This window comes from Musca autumnalis, unplaced genomic scaffold, assembly GCF_047663935.1.
Source record: "Musca autumnalis isolate F117 unplaced genomic scaffold, ASM4766393v1 scaffold_2, whole genome shotgun sequence".
Classification (NCBI taxonomy): domain Eukaryota; kingdom Metazoa; phylum Arthropoda; class Insecta; order Diptera; family Muscidae; genus Musca; species Musca autumnalis.
Genome location: NW_027411755.1, coordinates 145,123,272 through 145,141,638, shown reverse-complemented (window position 1 = coordinate 145,141,638; position 18,367 = coordinate 145,123,272). Strand labels below are relative to the sequence as shown.

At 35.3% G+C, this 18,367-nt stretch overlaps 1 protein-coding gene across 1 annotated transcript in view; it reads right to left on the bottom strand.

Annotated features, from left to right (window-relative positions):
- Nucleotides 1-13,392: 13,392 nt before the first annotated feature.
- The window catches only part of rho-6 (serine protease rhomboid 6), a 30,064-nt gene continuing 25,089 nt past the window's right edge, over nt 13,393-18,367 (bottom strand). The window contains exon 4 of the mRNA XM_073969487.1: nt 13,393-14,960. Coding sequence (XP_073825588.1) covers nt 14,751-14,960 — 210 coding nt within the window. The 3' untranslated portion in view covers nt 13,393-14,750. The remainder of the gene's footprint in view (nt 14,961-18,367) is intronic.

Sequence of the window (18,367 nt, the reverse complement as noted above, 5' to 3'; positions counted from 1 at the left end):
ATTTGCATATACATATGTATATATATTTTTAATTCTACTTTTATTACTATTTCTCAAACGAATGCAAGGGACTTTTCTCAATTCTTCTTGTATTTTGTGTTAAAAAAATGCTGAGATTTTTTTACTAATTTTATTTTTCTTCTACAAACCGACAACAAACAAAAATTTTTACACTTTATACAAAAATACATTAAAAAGTCTTTCATTTTGTTAGTTTACAATAGGCAATTTAGCTACGAGTTATTTCTCGCAAATTTATGCTCAATAACTCGATAATTTTACTCGATAACGAATGTTGTCATCCCAACTTTGAGTACTCGGTTCGAAACAACTCGATATCGAATTACATAATTAGGCCCCTGAATTCCTTATGTTTGTGTTTTCCAATAATAATGCTATAAATAAAAAGAAAAGTCCAAAAAAACTGTACAACTTCGTTTTCTTAAAAAATTATCAGTTTAAAAAAATTTACTGAGGGGGTGCTTTAGTTTTGGCCGACACTGTACATATTAAAATATTTTTTTAATTACAAAAGCTTAATGATTATTAATTATTTTCTATGAATTATTTTTTTTGATGTATGACCGTATTGAATTTTTTTTTTTTTTTGAACAAGCTCAATATCGAATGAGAGAGATACGGATAATTTTGCATTATGATAGTAACCAAAATTACGATAAACACATGTTTCACAGTGCTTGGTAAAATTCGGCTAATCAAATCGATACAGTTTCGGTGGGTTATCTGTTTATAATAAAGCTGTGTTTGATTGCATACTTTCAGGATGAAAACTAATCAACATATAACCATTTAACAGCTAGCTTACTTACCCAGCAAAATGTTTGTAGCCAAAGACGAAGTTGAATCATGAGTGAAAGTGATTTCGGACTACATCTTTTTACGTGAAAGAAGTCATGATGTTTACATGGTGCAGTGAGGATACTGTCTAATTTACTTCTTAAGCACACACTTTGCATTAGTTCTTAGTAGGGATTAAATTTACACTCTTTGGAATGTATTTTGAATTTATTTTTCGTTTCATTTAAAAGTTGATATGCAAGCAAGCATTTTGAGGATACCGAGGAAGTTAACATGTATTAAGGGAGGACTTTCAGTCATTTGAAGACTTTTAATTTTACATTTATGGACTGTTTCTCTAAGACGATTCTAATTCAAATTCATTTAAATTACCATAGACCATGAATTGTATAGACAAAGAAATCCACTCACCTATGTTGTTTACATTGAGTTAGTTGACAGAATAACTCAATTAAAAATGACAATAAATACGATTTTATAAAGTTTGACCTACGGCGTAACTGTCCTTCCGGGTACATAATATTAACTTCATTGACTTTCATCGCCAAAAAGGATATTTCACCCACCAAGCTTTAATCTTCATATTTACGGGCAGTGATATTTTTCCTTAAAAACGGTTCAAGAATACGGGTTTTTTGTTTAAGCACCGAACTCAGGTAAGATGCTGTCAAAAAAATTAGTTTCCCTGATTGGCAATTTTATTAGCTTTCTAATGGTATACATTTAAGCTTAATCGGTTACTTAAAATCGGTACAAAATCCGGATTTTATATCGCTATATCCGGTACAAAATATTAGATAACCGGATCTATTTTCCAAGAAAATTTGTCATTAACGTGTTCAGCATATCGGGAGCTATATATGGTAAATATTTCAGATACATCCCAGATGTCAATATAAGCGATAACGAATGGGTATGTCTACCTACCAATACATAACAAATAACGAATATACAGAAAAACAAAACATAGGTTTTTTCTGAACAAAAACCGGGTAAATGTCAAAAAAGACAATGAAAACGTGACAATATCGATTAGTTGTCAATGAGAACCGTACCTAAAATTCTCTGAGCAACATTTTTGTGGAATATTTGGATGCTGTAAAATCTCATATTGTGGTATTTTACTATGGTTCAAGAAAGAAAGGATGAAAAGGACATGAAAGGAATTGAGTTAGAAGAATGAAATGTTCTACAAAAAGATTCGCCATTCTATTTGACTGAAGACATGTAATCTCAAAACGAAGCTACAATAACGGCAAACAGAGATATAAAGCTGTTTTCTCAAGCACCATAGGCGAAAATTCAAAAAATTCATCGCGCGATATCTCAGAAACTTGACCTATGGGGAAAATTTCCTTTTGGGTTTTTAATATACTCACTAAGGGCTTTCATCTCCAAAAGAAATTTTTCCACCGCACAGACCTTGAGTTCCAATTTGTGGCACAGTGTTATCAGTTTAAAAACAAAAAAATGTACTGAGGGGTGCTTTAGTTTTGGCCGACACTGTACATATTACAATATGTATATCCTACACCACTATGTGGAAGGGGTATTATAAGTTTGTTTTGGAAAAAATGCATGTAACACCGCGAAATATTCGTCGGAGACCCCCAATGTGGTATACCAATTTTCATATCTCGACGAGATAAAGCGATTTTGAGATGTCTGTCCGTCCGTCCGTCTGTCCATTATAAATTGTAAGTAATCAAACTCCAGGCCGCAATTATGGACGGATCGTCACGAAATTTTGAATGGAGGGTTTAGACCAGAATAGACACCTATTGTTATTAGTGATGATTGTGAAATATTAAGCGGGTGAAATGGACCAAAAACATAATTTTTATCCGATTTTGTAGCTGCTCGGTTGGTCGCAATAATAGACCGATGGCCTCGAAAATTCGAACAAGGTAACAGTATATGAAAAAGAAGATGCTTGCAATTTGAGATGGTAATCAGATGATGTTTAGAGGGTTAAATGGACCATAACTTTTGTGTGAAAATTTTTAATATACCGGTTATATCTTTATTCCTGGAAGACACATTCCGCCCACATAAATAAAATATTTGGAAGACCAACTCTGACCCTTTCTATTGATGCCAATTATATTGATTTACGCAGTCAGATAACAGAGTTACAGCCTAATATATCCAGTTTTTTGCTTGAATTGTAATCATAAGCACACTAGAGGTCGCAATTATAGCTCAATAGTCACGAAATTTTGCACGAGGTAAGGGCTTAGGTCGAAGAAGATGCCTAAAATTTTAGATGATGATCCGATATTATTTTGCGGGTGAAATGCACCATTACTTTTGTATGAAAAATATACAAATTTTATTTTTGGTCCATATTTTTATTCCTGGATGGAATATACCGGCAAAGTAGCCTACATATGGAGAAATAAATACTGATATTTTCCCTGATGCAATAATGTGTCTGCTAGATATTGGGCCTACTGCCTTATATATAATGGGTTTTGTGTAGAGAACCACAATTTCCTCTCATACTACAAATTGTCTCTATCATGACAGAGAATTTTTCAGTTCAGTTGTCCAATTGAATTATTATACAAATATTGCAGCATGGGGTCGCTTCGCCAACACCTATTTTAACCCCAGGATTAACTGTAAAGGGGATACATACAAACTACAACCAAATATGAGTCTCATGGAAATAATGGTTTTAGACCCCAAGTTTAAAATTTTTTTCGAAAAATTGTGTGAACGATTACAGACGTAGTGAGCAATCGATCGATAGATCGGGTAAGACTATATCGGTCCACAACTTCGGGTACGTCCCACACAAAATTGGGAAAAGTGAAATTTAAGAGTCCTCTCGAATCGTTTTGAATTTTTTTTTTAAGAAGATTGTCCTTGCGGTCCCCTTTACTATAATACAATTGCAATAGCAAGTTCATACTTCCTGAGATTATGGCCGAAAAGCTCCAAGAAACCCTGAAAAACAAACAGAAAACCTAAATAAAATGGCAAATCCACAAGATAAATCTCAAGGCGATTTTCTGATTTGTCCAAACTTTACACATCGTATTATTTAATCCAGCCATGTATCAGGTTGGAATATGGACTATATCGGTCCTGTGCTTCGAGTACCTCCCACACAAAATTTGGGAAAAGTGCAGTTTGAGGACTCGTATCGGATATATTTGAATTTTTTGAAGGACGTTCTTTTCGCGGTCTCTATTGCCACGGTACAATATTTCCGGGGTAAGTACATTCTTCCTGAAATAATGGTCCAAGGGAGGGACAATGGGGCTTCTCTTATATCAATGGATTCATATTAAGTTATTGATATGTGACCTAGTTTTTATCGCCGAGTCCGAACGGCGTGTCCTAAATTGTCACTTGCAAAGACGTTTTTCATGGCTGTAATACTCAGGAAATATCGCCAGCATTACAAAGGGGTATTTTGTCACCGTTGAAAATTTGGTGTGGCCAGGCCTGGAAATCGAACCCGCACATTCAGAGTCCAAGGCTGTTGAACGTAGCTAATTCCTAAAGGTTGTGGTGTAGGGTATCACATGGTCGGCACGTCCAACTATAGCCTTTGCTTACTTGTTTTTAATTACAAAAGATTAATGATTATTTATTTTCTATGAATTATTTTGTTGTTGCACTAAATTTAGCTGGTATATGCGTACATACATATCTATTGTTTTATGACCGTATTGATTTTGTTTAACAAACTCAATATCGAATGAGAGAGATACGGTATAATTTCGCTTAATGACCGTAACCAAAATTACGATAAACACTTGTTTCACAGTGCTTGGTAAAATTCGGCTAATCAAATCGATACAGTTTCGGTGGGTTATCTGTTTATAATAAAGCTATGTTTGATTGCATACTTTCAGGATGAAAACTAATCAACATATAACCATTTAACAGCTAGCTTACTTACCCAGCAAAATGTTTGTAGCCAAAGAAGTAGTTGAATCATGAGTGTAAGTGATTTCGGACTACATCTTTTTACGTGAAAGAAGTCATGATTTTTACAAGGACATGGTGCAGTGAGGATACTGTCTAATATACTTCTTCAGCACACTTTGCATTAGTTCGTTGTAGGGATTAAATATACACTCTATGGAATGTATTTTGAATTGATTTTTCGGTTCATTTAAAAATAGATTTGCAAGCAAGCATTTTGAGGATACCGAGGAAGTTAACATGTATTAAGGGAGGACTTTCAGTCATTTGAAGACTTTTAATTTTACATTTATGGACTGTTTCTCTAAGACGATTCGAATTCAAATTCATTTAAATTACCATAGACAAATGAATTGTATAGACAAAGAAATCCACTCACCTATGTTGTTTACATTGAGTTAGTTTACAGAACAACTCAATTAAAAATGACAATAAATACGATTTTATAAACACTTTGTTCTAAAAAACTATATGGGATTAGTTTCTGCCAGCATCTACATCCTCAGATAAAAATATTTAAGAAAGTCCCTACAAAATATCTCAACCGACTCGAACAGAAAAACTAAAAATTGTTCTAAGGCGATTTTTGGGGAAAATATCAGGACTCTCTTAAATACTTTTATCTGAGGATGTAGATTCCGTCAAAAACTAACCCCATACAGTTTTTGTTTGAACAATACATATGTTAATAAAATCGTATTTATTGGCATTTTTATTTGAGTTGTTCTGTCAACTAACTCAATGTTAACAACATTGGTGAGAGGATTTCTTTGTCTATACAATTAATTTGTCTATGATATTACTTATTATGCTAGAAAATAACTTTAATTACTCAAAAATATCAAAAACATCTTAATAAATGCTTCTTTATTCACACAGAATTATGCAAAAGACGTGATTAAGATGCAAAATAGACAGCGTCCACGCTGCACTTGCACTCATGCTTCAACTACATTTTTGGCTTCAAACAAAGATGCAGTCCTCAATCACTTGCACTCATGATTACTTTTTTTTTGTATACAAATCATATTACAGGTTAATTAAAATAATATAAAATAAATTGTTTTGTGTTATTAAGTATTTCATTTGCAAAAAGTTATTATAAATGTAAACATTGCTAAAATGTGAAAATTTTATGAAATGGATTCAAATCGGACATTGCCAAAATGTGAAGAACGGAATGCATTTTTCATGATTCTGCATGGACTGCTTCAAAAAAGCTATTCAATCACTTCTTCACAAGGATCAACTTTAAATAAATGTTGCTGGGTACTCTTATTAAAGTCCTTTCTTTATAATGAGACGAACTCGAAACCATGCACGATGGGGCCAATGATAGGTTTTCGAGGCAACAAATCACTGGGGCAAGCTAGACCTTCCAAATTTTGTACAGATGTTTATAATGGGCTTAGAAACTAATATGCCAAATTTGGTTCATATCGGTTCATATATACATATAGCTCCCGTATATATGTTCGTCCGATTTCAAGCAATTGATGGACCAAACACGCAAATTCTGCCCAATTTTTATGCGATTTGGGAAATACCGCGGAATTGGACTACAAATGAGTTTGCCAAGTTATATTGAAATCGGTTCAGATTTTGATATTGCTCCCATATATATTTTCGCCCGATTTTAGGTATGTGGTGCACCAATCCCGCTATGTATGTCCAATCTTGATGAAATTTGAAATGTGTGACGGATTTTGGTGTAGAAACATTTTTGGCAAATCATATTGAAATCGGTTCAGAATTGGATATAGCTCCCACATATATGTTCGCCCGATTTCAGGAAAATGATTGACCAAGCATGCAAATTCCATCAAATTACAATAAAATTTGGAAAATGTTACGGAATTCGTACTACAAATAAGTTTGTCAAGTTATATTGAAATCGGTTCAGACATAGAAATAGCTCCCCTATATACTATGTTCAAATTTCATGGTTTTGTCTGTGGTTTGTTATAAGTTAATAAAAAAAGGTTCCAAATTTAGTAAAAATCGGCTAAGATTCCGCCACAAAAGCCAAAGTTTGCGATATCTTTGAAATTATATATTATTATTATTATTATATACGTCTATTAAATTTTTCCAAAAACCAATTGGTAACATTAATGGGTTTCCGATTATTCGCCAACCAAAACATAAAAATGTCCATATTTTTAAGTATTACGACATCTGAAATGAGATTTTTATGAAAAGGCGCAGATAGGCGCAGCTAATTTTTTCACAAAATGATAGTACACATTAATACCTTTCACCACATATATATAATATCCTAGATCTTCCTAGATCTCAAAAGTTATACTCCAGAGAACACATGGATAACAAAGCAAAATACTCCAAAAAAGACATAACATCTTAACTCAAAAATACATTTATCACACATAACATTTTTATTATTTGTGAACACTATATTTTTTTTACATACCCATTGAAGAGCTTTCCATGTTTAAAAAATATAAAAATGTTGAAATGTTCTATAATGTTTCTATAATGAATGTCGGAAAATGATGCATAAGAACATATGTCACCATTGCCAGATCAGTATGTCGCTATGTGATGTTACCAGATTGATTTATTTTTTTTATTTTTAGTGATTCAGAGTGTTGGCAATCGAAATCCGTTATTATTTTTTTTCAAATTGTTCACTTCAAAAATTGACTTTTTGCCTCGAAAACCTGCTATTGGCCCCATTGTGCCATGGTTCATTTAGTAAGGTTATCCAGAAGGCGAATTTAGGTCATAGTCTAAGGAAACGATAAAATATTCCCTAAGAAGTAGTATATCCCAAGTAGTTCTTTCCGAAAACGTGAATCAATATACACAATTTGAAATTACAGCAATATCGGTTACAAAATTAAAAAAAAAAAACTCGAATACATAAAGTCGGCCAATACCGACTAGACTTAAACATTGATATACATATATGATCAGTTTGTTTGTTTCTATAAAAAAATGTGATTAAATCTTCAAAAACCTTAAATGGTGACAACGCTTATATGGGGTCTATACCAAAACTTGAACCTATACTGTCTGATTTTTTGCAGGGGATGTTTTGTACCTGTATAAATGTCTTGTACTTTACAAGGATTAAATACCAAATTGCAGTTCTTCCTTTGAATAATGTGGTTAAAATTGTCAAAACACTACAAATCGGAAGGTACCAACAAATTTCTGATGGAAAGTTTTATGCCCTCAACGAAGACTAAATACCAAATTTAAACCATTTCGGTGAGATATTGAAGCCAAAATCTTCAAAATATATAAAATTCTACTGGGCTATATGAAGAGATGGAACAATACCAAAAAATTTCATTAGAAACTTGTATACCCCCAATGGAGACTAAATACCAAATTCCTGCCATTTCGGTGGGATATGAAGTCCAGAACCTTCAACATACCGAAATTTGGGAGGTAGTGTTCTATGTGGGCTTTATGAAGACGTGGACAATTACCGACAAATTGCAGGTGGAATGTTTTGTACTCTCAACGAATACTAAGTACAAAATTTCAGCCATTTCGGTGGGATATGAAGTCCAAAACTTTCAAATTACACACATTTGGGAGGTACCGTTATATGGGGACTATATGATCGAAAATCGGGAGGTACCGTTATATGGGGCTATATCAAAACCGGGCCGATATAGCCCTAGAAGAAGCAGGAACTTCTGTACCAAACGGAATGACACTTTTTTATTATACCTCCATATTATCATCCCATTATCCACCGAAATGGCTGAAATTTGATTTTTAGTCTTCGTTGGGGGTATACATTTTAAATTTCCACCTCAAATTTTTCGGTATAGGTCCAAGTCTATGAAGGTTTTAGCCTTAATATTCCACCGCGATGGAGTGACGTAGGGGATGGAAGATACCAAGGAACGGTCCTGACCGGTTTTAACATGGCAAAGCCCAGGATTTATCTTGGTCCCTCTTTGCCTTTAACACCCGTTAAAGGTAGTGAGCTAACATGTGTCGCGCATTCACTTATAAGAACGTTAAAAACTTGGGTTTGGGTTGGGTTAGTAACCCTCCCCTAGAAAAAACAGCCTACTATGAAAAAACGAGAAAAGAAAAACGAACCCCTCTAAAGTTGACCAACCTCGCAAACGTTTTAAGGACCATGATCTGCGAATCTGCACCTGGAATGTTCGCACTCTTCATAGAGAAGGTGCAGTCTTCGCATTGGCAGACGTACTTGAAAAGTACAAGGCCGATATTACTGCCATACAGGAAATACGATGGATTGGAAAAGGCGTCACAACAACACCTAAAGGTGACGCACTGTATTATAGCTGCCATGACGTAAAGCATGAGTTTTAGTGGATTTGTAGTTACTCGGAGACTAAAACATCTGGTATCCAACTTCACTCCAGTGAATGAAAGACTTGCTGCAATTCGAATAAAAGCTAAATTTTTCAACATCAGCTTTATTTGCGCTCATGCTCCCACTGAAGAAAAGGACAAACAGACCGAAGATATATTTTACGAGCGCTTAGAAGAAACATATGACCGTTGTCCTGTCCATGACATTAACATTATTCTAGGCGACTTTAATGCCAAAATTAGAAAGGAAAATATCTTTGGCCCAACAGTCGGAAAATTCAGTCTACATAGTGAAACATCAGACAATGGAATGAGGCTGATAGACTTCGCAGCGGCAAAAAACATGGTAGTTAGCAGTACCAGATTTAATCATCTCCATATTCATAAGGGCACCTGGCTGTCGCCAGATCAAAAAACAAGAAATCAATTTGATCACGTTGTGATAGATGTTCATCAAGCCTGGTGGATGTACGATCGTTCCGAGGTGCAAACAAAGACTCGTACCACTATTATGTTGCAGCAAAGGTACCAGATTAAAAGTAGCAAACAAAGTGCGAACAGGCACAACACGGAAGTTGGACATCGGTAAGCTGCAATCACAACAGATACCCACAGCATAATGAGAGCACATCTTGTCCCGATAACATAACAACACAATGGCAAAATATTGCCCACCTCAAGCAAACAGCCGCAAAATAAATACTTGGATACCAGAGACCTCAATAAAGGAATTCATGGTATGACCAGGAGTGTCGTGCTGCTACCGAAGAGAAAAATGCTGCATATAGAGCTACTTTACAATCAGTAGCAATGCGTAGCGAACGAGAGAGATATCGGGAGAAAAGGAGAGAAGAGAAACGTCTTTTCCGCAAGAAAAAGAGAGAAATGAAAAAAGCGGGAGTGTGAAAAAATCGAGATGTACAGGAGCCAGAATGAAGTCCGAAAATTCTACCAAAGAGTGAAACATCAAACAGATGGCTTTGGTACAGGCACGTCTTCCTGTAGAGACCAGCAAGGTAATCTGGTAACTGATACAGATAGTGGATATGTAATATGTATGTAATTGGACCACACCAATGTGGCTTTACAACTGGTAAGTCCACCATTGACCAGATATTTACCCTGCGGCAAATCCTGGCAAACCCAAAAGATGCAGATCGACACATATCACCTTTTTGTCGATTATAAAGCAGCATTCGACAGTCCCCCCAATCAAAGGTATTCCATGCAATGTCTAAATTTGGTATCCCCGCAAAGCTCATCCCGCTTTGTAAGATGACTTTAACTGATACTAGGTCCTCTCCGAACAGTTCAGTACCAAAAGAGGTAGACAGCCTTTCGTGTGACCTATTCAACAATTTCCTGGAAAGGGTAATACGAGATGCAAATGTCAAAAGAAATGACACAATTTACACCAATAGCCACATGTTACTTGCTTATGCTGATGACATAGACATCATGGGACGATCAGTAAAGGAAGTAACTGATACCATTAGGAAGGTCGAAGCAGAATCTGCGAAAGGTGGTAAACGGCGAAAAGACCAAATTGATAGTGTCGACGCGCAAAGCGTCCATAGAGCTCGGGCCAACTGTGGATGATGGTACCTATAATTTTGAGGTAGTTAAAGACTTCGTCTACCTCGGCGCTGCCATAAACACAACAAACAAGATCAGTTGTGAAATAAGAAGAAGAATTGTATTGGCCAACAGATGCTACTATGGTTTAAGTAAGCAATTTAAAAAACAAACCACATCTCGTCAAAGAAAAATAACACAATACAAAACGCTGATACTACCCGTGCTAATGTATGGATCCGAAGCATGGGTACTTGCGCCAGCAGATAAGGCAGTGCTTGGTGTGTTTGAGAGGAATATTCTTCGAAAGATCTACGGGCCGATTTGCGTTGACGGTGAATATCGACGTCGTGTGAACCACGAGCTATATAAGTTATACAAAGACATGAATATAGTTAAACGTGTCGAGATGCAACGATTGCGTTGGCGAGGCTATATCATAAGAATGAGCGATGATGAACCCGCTAAAAAGGCGTATGAATACATGCCACGTGGTAGTGCACGCAGAATCGGCAGGCCTAAGCTTCGATGGAGCATACAAGTGGGATGAAGACAAAAAGGGGTGGTATTCCAGAAAGCGAAGCGACAAACAGGGAGAATTGGAGATCATTTTTGTTCGGTCTATGGAACAAATGTTCTGTAATGGGCCAGTTAAGTAAGTAAGTATCCCACCGAGATGTGTCTGTCCATCCGTCCATTAAAAATTATAATCAAAGTACAGGCCGAAATTATAGACCCCTATTGTTATTGGTGATGATCGCAAAATATTTAGTGGATGAAATGGACCAAAAACAAAAATTTTACGCGACTTTGTGGGGGCCCTGTAGCTGGCAATTATAGTCCGAAATTATGAGTAATGTTTGAGTTTATAACAAAGAAGGAGGTTGGAGGATCAGACCAAAACTTTTTAACATTGCACACTGGATCCACTTGTATGGAGAAAGTGGCCAAAAACATTTCCCGTGTAAATATCAAGCTAATGCGCTGGTTACAGCTTTGTACTGCTGCGAAGAGTGTTTTAAGAAACCACGAGCGTAACATTCTCCCCCCTTTCCCCTCTGGAGGGGGTATACTGTAAGAATTGTTTTATGCTGTTAATGCAAAATGACATGAACAAGGGTCCCGATTATCTTATGATGCAAAAATAGGCTTGGGGAAACAAAACAATCTCCAAAACAACGTAAAATCCAACCAATTTAGCGGATTAAAAAAATCAACATTTTTGTCTAAAAATTGGTAAAATTTTTAATATAGATCTTATAGAGTTCTTCCTGGCAGGCACGTACCGCCAACGTAAGACAAATTTGGAAGAAGATTTCTTTATCTTGCCACTGATACCAATTATGTTAATGTACGTGGTCAGATAACAGAATTATACGCTAATATATCCATAGAAACCCTATTCTGGGGCAGCTCTAGGCAGCGGCCCACCGTTAATAGTCTGGCACTAGATGGCAGCTGATTTTAATACTGAATAATCTTAAGCCCTTGAGCTACGTTGGAAAATTATTCCCGAGGTGGGCACTGGTGGGCATCATAACTAAAACCTTAGGTCAAATTTAAGTATATGGTCGAAGTGGCATTACAAAATACACTAAGAAAATATGCAGCTAACTAGAATTCCACAATACGCTAAAACACTATTTTTTAATGAAAATTAAACTATTACCCCCCCCCTTCAAAATCCACTATAATATTTAGCAATACATATTAGTTTCGCGATATTTTGAATATATTTACTTGCACTTAAAATACAGGTTGTACTCACAACAAAAAATATTAGTCAAATGTTCCGACTTTTGAAGCTATTCTTAAGAAGATCGCGTTCGAATGAAACAAAAATTAATATATTTTTAAAAAGGTCGATGTCATAGCTGTCAGAGTTGCCAGATGTTGTACCAAAATTTTGACATTAATTTTTTTATTTTTGGCCAATGGGTGGATCCACTGTGCATTGGTAAAATTTTCAATATGTATCTTATATTTTTATTTCTGGAAGACACCTTCCGCCCTGTTGAGTTATATTTAGAAGAGGAAGCTTTGACCTTTCCATTGATGTTAATTATGTTGATGTACGCGATCAGATAGCCTAGAATGTACAAGGATTCCACAGTTTTAATAGTGGGTAGTGTCACCATAATCACGCTAGGTGACCAAATGCCAATATTTTAGCGGGTGAATTTGACCATAATTTGTGAATGAAAATATTCAAACTTTAAAAATTTGGTCCGACAAATTACGGAAACAAAACTTGAAAACCAACAGTTTACCAAAATTCCAAGTTTTTTTAGTTGTTAGCTGATACAAATTACAACGCCGTACGGGGTCTTTAAGTTGTTGTTCTAATTTTGGTAAGAAGTAATGCAATACCTCGAAATATTGGTCGTTTATCATTGGTCCTTAAAAATCGCTCAAAAATATTTCTAAATGCCTTTTGATATTTTTTGCTTTTTACTTGAAAAAGGTCCGACTATCCATTATAAAATAAGGAAAATTACACCTAACTGTGAACCGATAATATATCTCGGAAATATTGCACATATGTACATACACCGTCTTTAATGTAAATGTTAGTTGTAATTTTTCCTTATGTTATAATGGACAGCCGGACCTTTTTCTAGTAAAAAGCAAATAATATCAAGCATATTAAATAGATTCCTTGGAAATCTTGTGATGCCCGTGGGAAGTGGGGCAGGGTATCACAAGGTCCAACTTATTGTTTATAAATTTGTATCTCTTAATAATTTTATTTGATTATTATTTTCACAATTTAAATGCATAGTAGTCTAATAAATACAAAATATTACTGTAAGAATGTAATAATAAAAAAAAATTTACAATTTTTGGGCTATGAATTATAATTCTAATAATTACATATTCAAATCTTATTTTCTTACATTTTATATGGTGGATAATATTTACTTATTTCAAAACTAACTTCAAGTATATTCTATCAGTCATTTATCGATACCTACAAGTATGTATTTAATTATTTTTAACCATAACCATATTCCAACAATTTGTTAAGAATCTCATAATAACTTTGTTTACTGGGATCTTTATTAGTAGTACTCATCCAATTTTAGGTGTCATATTTATTTGCATAGCCTTTAAGGTGTTCGCCCATTAAAGGCTATGACATGCGACTACAAGTGTCAACACAATTAATTACGTGACTCAGTCCCTGATTTATGACTATTTTTTATATGTTTTTATGAAAGTGTCAAAATTTTCTAATTACAAAAACAAACAGCAACAAAATTAAATCAATAAATAAATAGTGAAAAAATTAAATAGTATTTTTTTAAATAAATATAGCACAAACCTATTCTAAATTTGGTTGTAATTGACATGACAATACGCAGACATACATATGTATGTACATTTGTGTAAAGTTTACACTCTTAACATTCACATCTCACACAAGCTCACGAGTACAATTTTTTTATACAAAAAAATGACAGTTACCGGTAGTAAAAATCCAATTAAATGAACTATTCAAATTGATCATTTATGGCCATTAAACGTACGATGTATGTAAATAAAAACAAAAACAACAACAGCGAAATAAATAAATAAAATTAACTGCAAATTGATGATGAAAAAATAAAGTCGATAATTGGATTTTTTTTCTGTAATAACCAAATGAACCCAATTGCAATTGATGATGACAACGACATGGAGCACAATGACTACCATAATTTGGTATTATTCGACCAAAATTTGACAGAAACTTGTATTTCGTAATATCACCGTACTTTACGTCTGGGAGTGGAATATTCTACAGCAATTCCATTGCACAGATATTTAAGCAGATGAAAGCTCAGTTTCGAAAAAATACTCCACTGTTATATACGGTCCGAGGTTGTTTCCATTTCCAAACCTCCTGTAACAAATTCTTGGTTAATGCCCACTTTGATCTCTTCTCATGATTTGGTATTTATTTTGAGTTTTTAAAAATGACGACAATACTGGTCGCGGCGTTGGCTAAATATTACGTTTCAATTATAAAAGGTGTGTTTTTATTCAACTGTTGCATGCAACCCAAAGACACGATTGCTGTTCCTGCTTCTGCTGCCGCTGTTTCAACACATTACTGGTGTTACTTTTGGATGAGTAAATGAGAAATCCAAAATTACACCCGTCAGAGCACCTGCTATATGAGCTTCCACACATATGCGTGGATTCGTATTGTGATTGATGAGAATATGGAATGTCGTAAAACAGATGTCGCTCAGAAATAAAATCATTAACGCCAATATGCGCAAATATCGATGAACAAGTAAATGGAAATTCTGTAAGCAAAAAAAAAAAAATAAAAATAAATATACAGTGAGAATAAAACAAGTAAAAAAGTATCAGTCAGCTTTGCCGACAGAGATATATCCTCAGCCTGTGTGTATTGTAACAATTTTTTCCCAAGAAACGTATGTATTTAGAGGGTTTTAAAAATTTTGGGTGTTTGAACCGACAGAAATGTTGATTAGGATTAAAGATCAAAAGTTTTGCGGAGGACATACTAAAAGGAATGGATCGACATTGACCGTTATGGAAGTGGATCTCCAGCCACAACATATGGTGCCATAGGGGTGTTTTACACTCTTCGGGCTGTTTGCTCAAGAAGTATGGACTTGCCCCTAAAAAAACTTTTACCATCGCAATTGAGGCAGCGTATGCAAGTTGCTTCAACAAAAATCAAAGTGATTCGATATTAGGTCCTTAAGTGAACTTATCCGAAATTTTGTGTGGGAGGTAACGGATGGAGTGGACAAATATAGCCCATATTTCAACCTGATCTATATCTGGTAGATATATTAGGACGTGTAAAGTATAGACCAATTCGGCCACTCCCTTCAAGAGTTACCGTACGAACAATTTTTCCGAACATGTTTGAAATTTTGTGGGGAGGTACCCGAAGGAGTGGACCGATATGAGTTATGTTCAAACTTAAACTATGTTTGGACAAAATATTACTAAGGGACATATTTTGGACCGAATCGGCAGATCCGTTCGAGAGTTATCTTTCGTTCCAACCGCCTCACACGGTGTCATAGGGGTTTTTTGCAAGTTTCATGCTATTTTCTCAGAAAGTATGGACTTGCCCCTGATGAAACTTGTACCGTCGTATGGAGGGCAGTGAATACAAGTTAATAAAATAAAAATCAAAGCGATTCGAGAGATGGGCCTAAATTGAAGTTTTCCGAAATTTTGTGTGGGAGGTACCCGAAGGAGTGGACCGATTGAGTCCATATTGAAATGTTATTTAAGTCTGGTACAAGTTTCACGATGGGCAAATCGGTTACTCCCTTCAAAAGTTATCGTGCGCACAAATTTTCCGAACATTTTCGAACTTTTGTGGGGGAGGTACCGGAAGGAGTGGACCGATATAGTCCATCTTCGAACTTAAACTAAGTTTGGGTAAAATATTACGAAAGCCAAAATTTGAACCGAATCGGTTTATCCGTTCGAGAGTTATCGTGCGCTCCAGCCAGGCAGACAGACAGACAGACGGACGGACATTGCTCAATCGACTCCAAATTGTCTGAAACACATTTCGTCCAAACACACTTGGGGTCTAAAACCATTATTTCAATGAGGCACATTTTGCCCGTATGAAAGTGTATATACCCTCGTTAGCATAAATGCTGAGGGTATAAAAACAAATAAATGGCATTACTACTTCGTTATTGGAATATTAGAGCTGGCAAAAAATCGATGGCACTATCGATAAAATCGATTATTTTTTTAAAAATTAAATATCGATAGACAGTTTTGCCTATCGATATTATCCGAACAAAAACCCCCAACCTAAAATTTATGGAAATAAATAGAAATTTCGCTGTTTTTCGGTTGTGTGTGTGTGAGAAAGTATGTCCGTAGTCCCACGTACACATTTTTAGCAAAAGTAAAATGTATTTTTTTAATATTTTTATAAAATAAAATCGATTATTTTTCAAAAATTAAATATCGATAGATAGTTTTGCCTACCGATATTATCGGAACAAATACCCCCAACTTAAAATTCATGGAAATAAATAGAAATTTCGCTGTTTTTCGGTTGTGTGTGTGTGAGAAAGTATGTCCGTAGTCACACGTATTTTTCGCAAAAGTAAAATGAATTTTTTTAATATTTTTATAAAATAAAAGCAATTGTTTATTCTCCTTTACATTTCTGTGAACTACTTGTGCAAAATGTCAAGAAAAGCATTGACATTTCAGCCATTTTCATCTCCAAAGTAATGGTGTTGACAACTTAACGATAATATCGATAGCAATCGATACTTTAAAATATTATATCGAAAATATCTAATGTTGGGAATATCGATGGTTTGCCAGCTCTAGGGAATATGCTAAAGTTAAAATATATGGGGATTTCTGAGTGAAATTAGAAACTTTTGCAAAAAGTGGTTTTTGATTTCCTTTATTTTTTGCTGTATTGATGCTGCTCAACAGCATTTCAGTATATTTTCAGATTTTTTTGACTTACGGTTCGAAATATTTCGCGCTACAATGTTTAACCGAACTAGCTGAATTTGAAATGTGACGTTCGAGAGGTCACGAAAGTTCTTAGGGATTACAACGCTGCTCCTCCAAAAATCGTCAACATATGTCCATATTTAGATATAGGCCACATATAATGGTACCTCCCGATTTTCGATATTTTGAGGGTTTTTCGAACGGTTTGTTTGACGGAACTACCAGTAATTTGACATTTGAGATTTACAATAGTCCAAACCGTTCTCACTAGAAATGTTCAATATAGTTCCACTTTTTGGTATAGGCCCTATTTAAGCGTACCTCCCGATTTTCCGTATTTTGAGAATTTTAGCTTTATTGCCTGAACGTAATTTGACATTTGAAGCTTCTGTTGCACACAAAACGTCTCCACCAAATGTTGTAAATATAGGTCCATGTTTTGGTATAGGCCCCATAAAACGGTACCTCCCGATTTTCGAAATTTTCAGAGTTTTGGCCCCTTTTTTTGACGGAACTACCAGAAATTTGACATTTGAGATTTTTTGCAGTCACGAAACTTCCCAACCATCAATTGTAAACATAGGTCCATGATTTGGTATAGCCCTCATATAAAAATTCTTCCCAATTATCGATTTTTTAGGGCTTTAGCAACATTGTTTGACGGAATTTGACATTTTAGGTTCCCTGCAGTCGCAAAACTTTTCCACAAAAAAAATTGTCAACATATGTAGGTCCACACTTTGATATAGCTCCCATATAAAGGTACCATTTGATTGAACAAATTTTTTAGATTAGATTAGATAATTTAGGCATTTGGGTTATCCGTGGATGAAAAATGTTTGCACCTAAAATTGTGAACGGGAACGGAGGAATCTTCGACAGGGGACCGTCACCTCAACAATTATGTTTTTGTTCGTGTATTTTTTCACCATGGGAGTGCCGGGATAGAGACGAACCCCGGGCCAGTATGGATCCGTTTCGTTTGCCAGATCCGCATTCACACCAGTTCAACAATGGTGAGATGTAATGGTGGGGTTACAGCGATAGGTATGTTGTTGCTTGCTGCGTCAGAACATCGCCCAGTGTGTCTTCAACTTCGTCGTCCGAATCTTCGTCGTCGTCGGTATACGAGACGCCCTTGCAGTCTCCCCAACAACAACAAACGCAGTACCTAACACCGCAAGTTGTTTTCAACGGACGGAAATGCATTATTTCTGAAATTCAT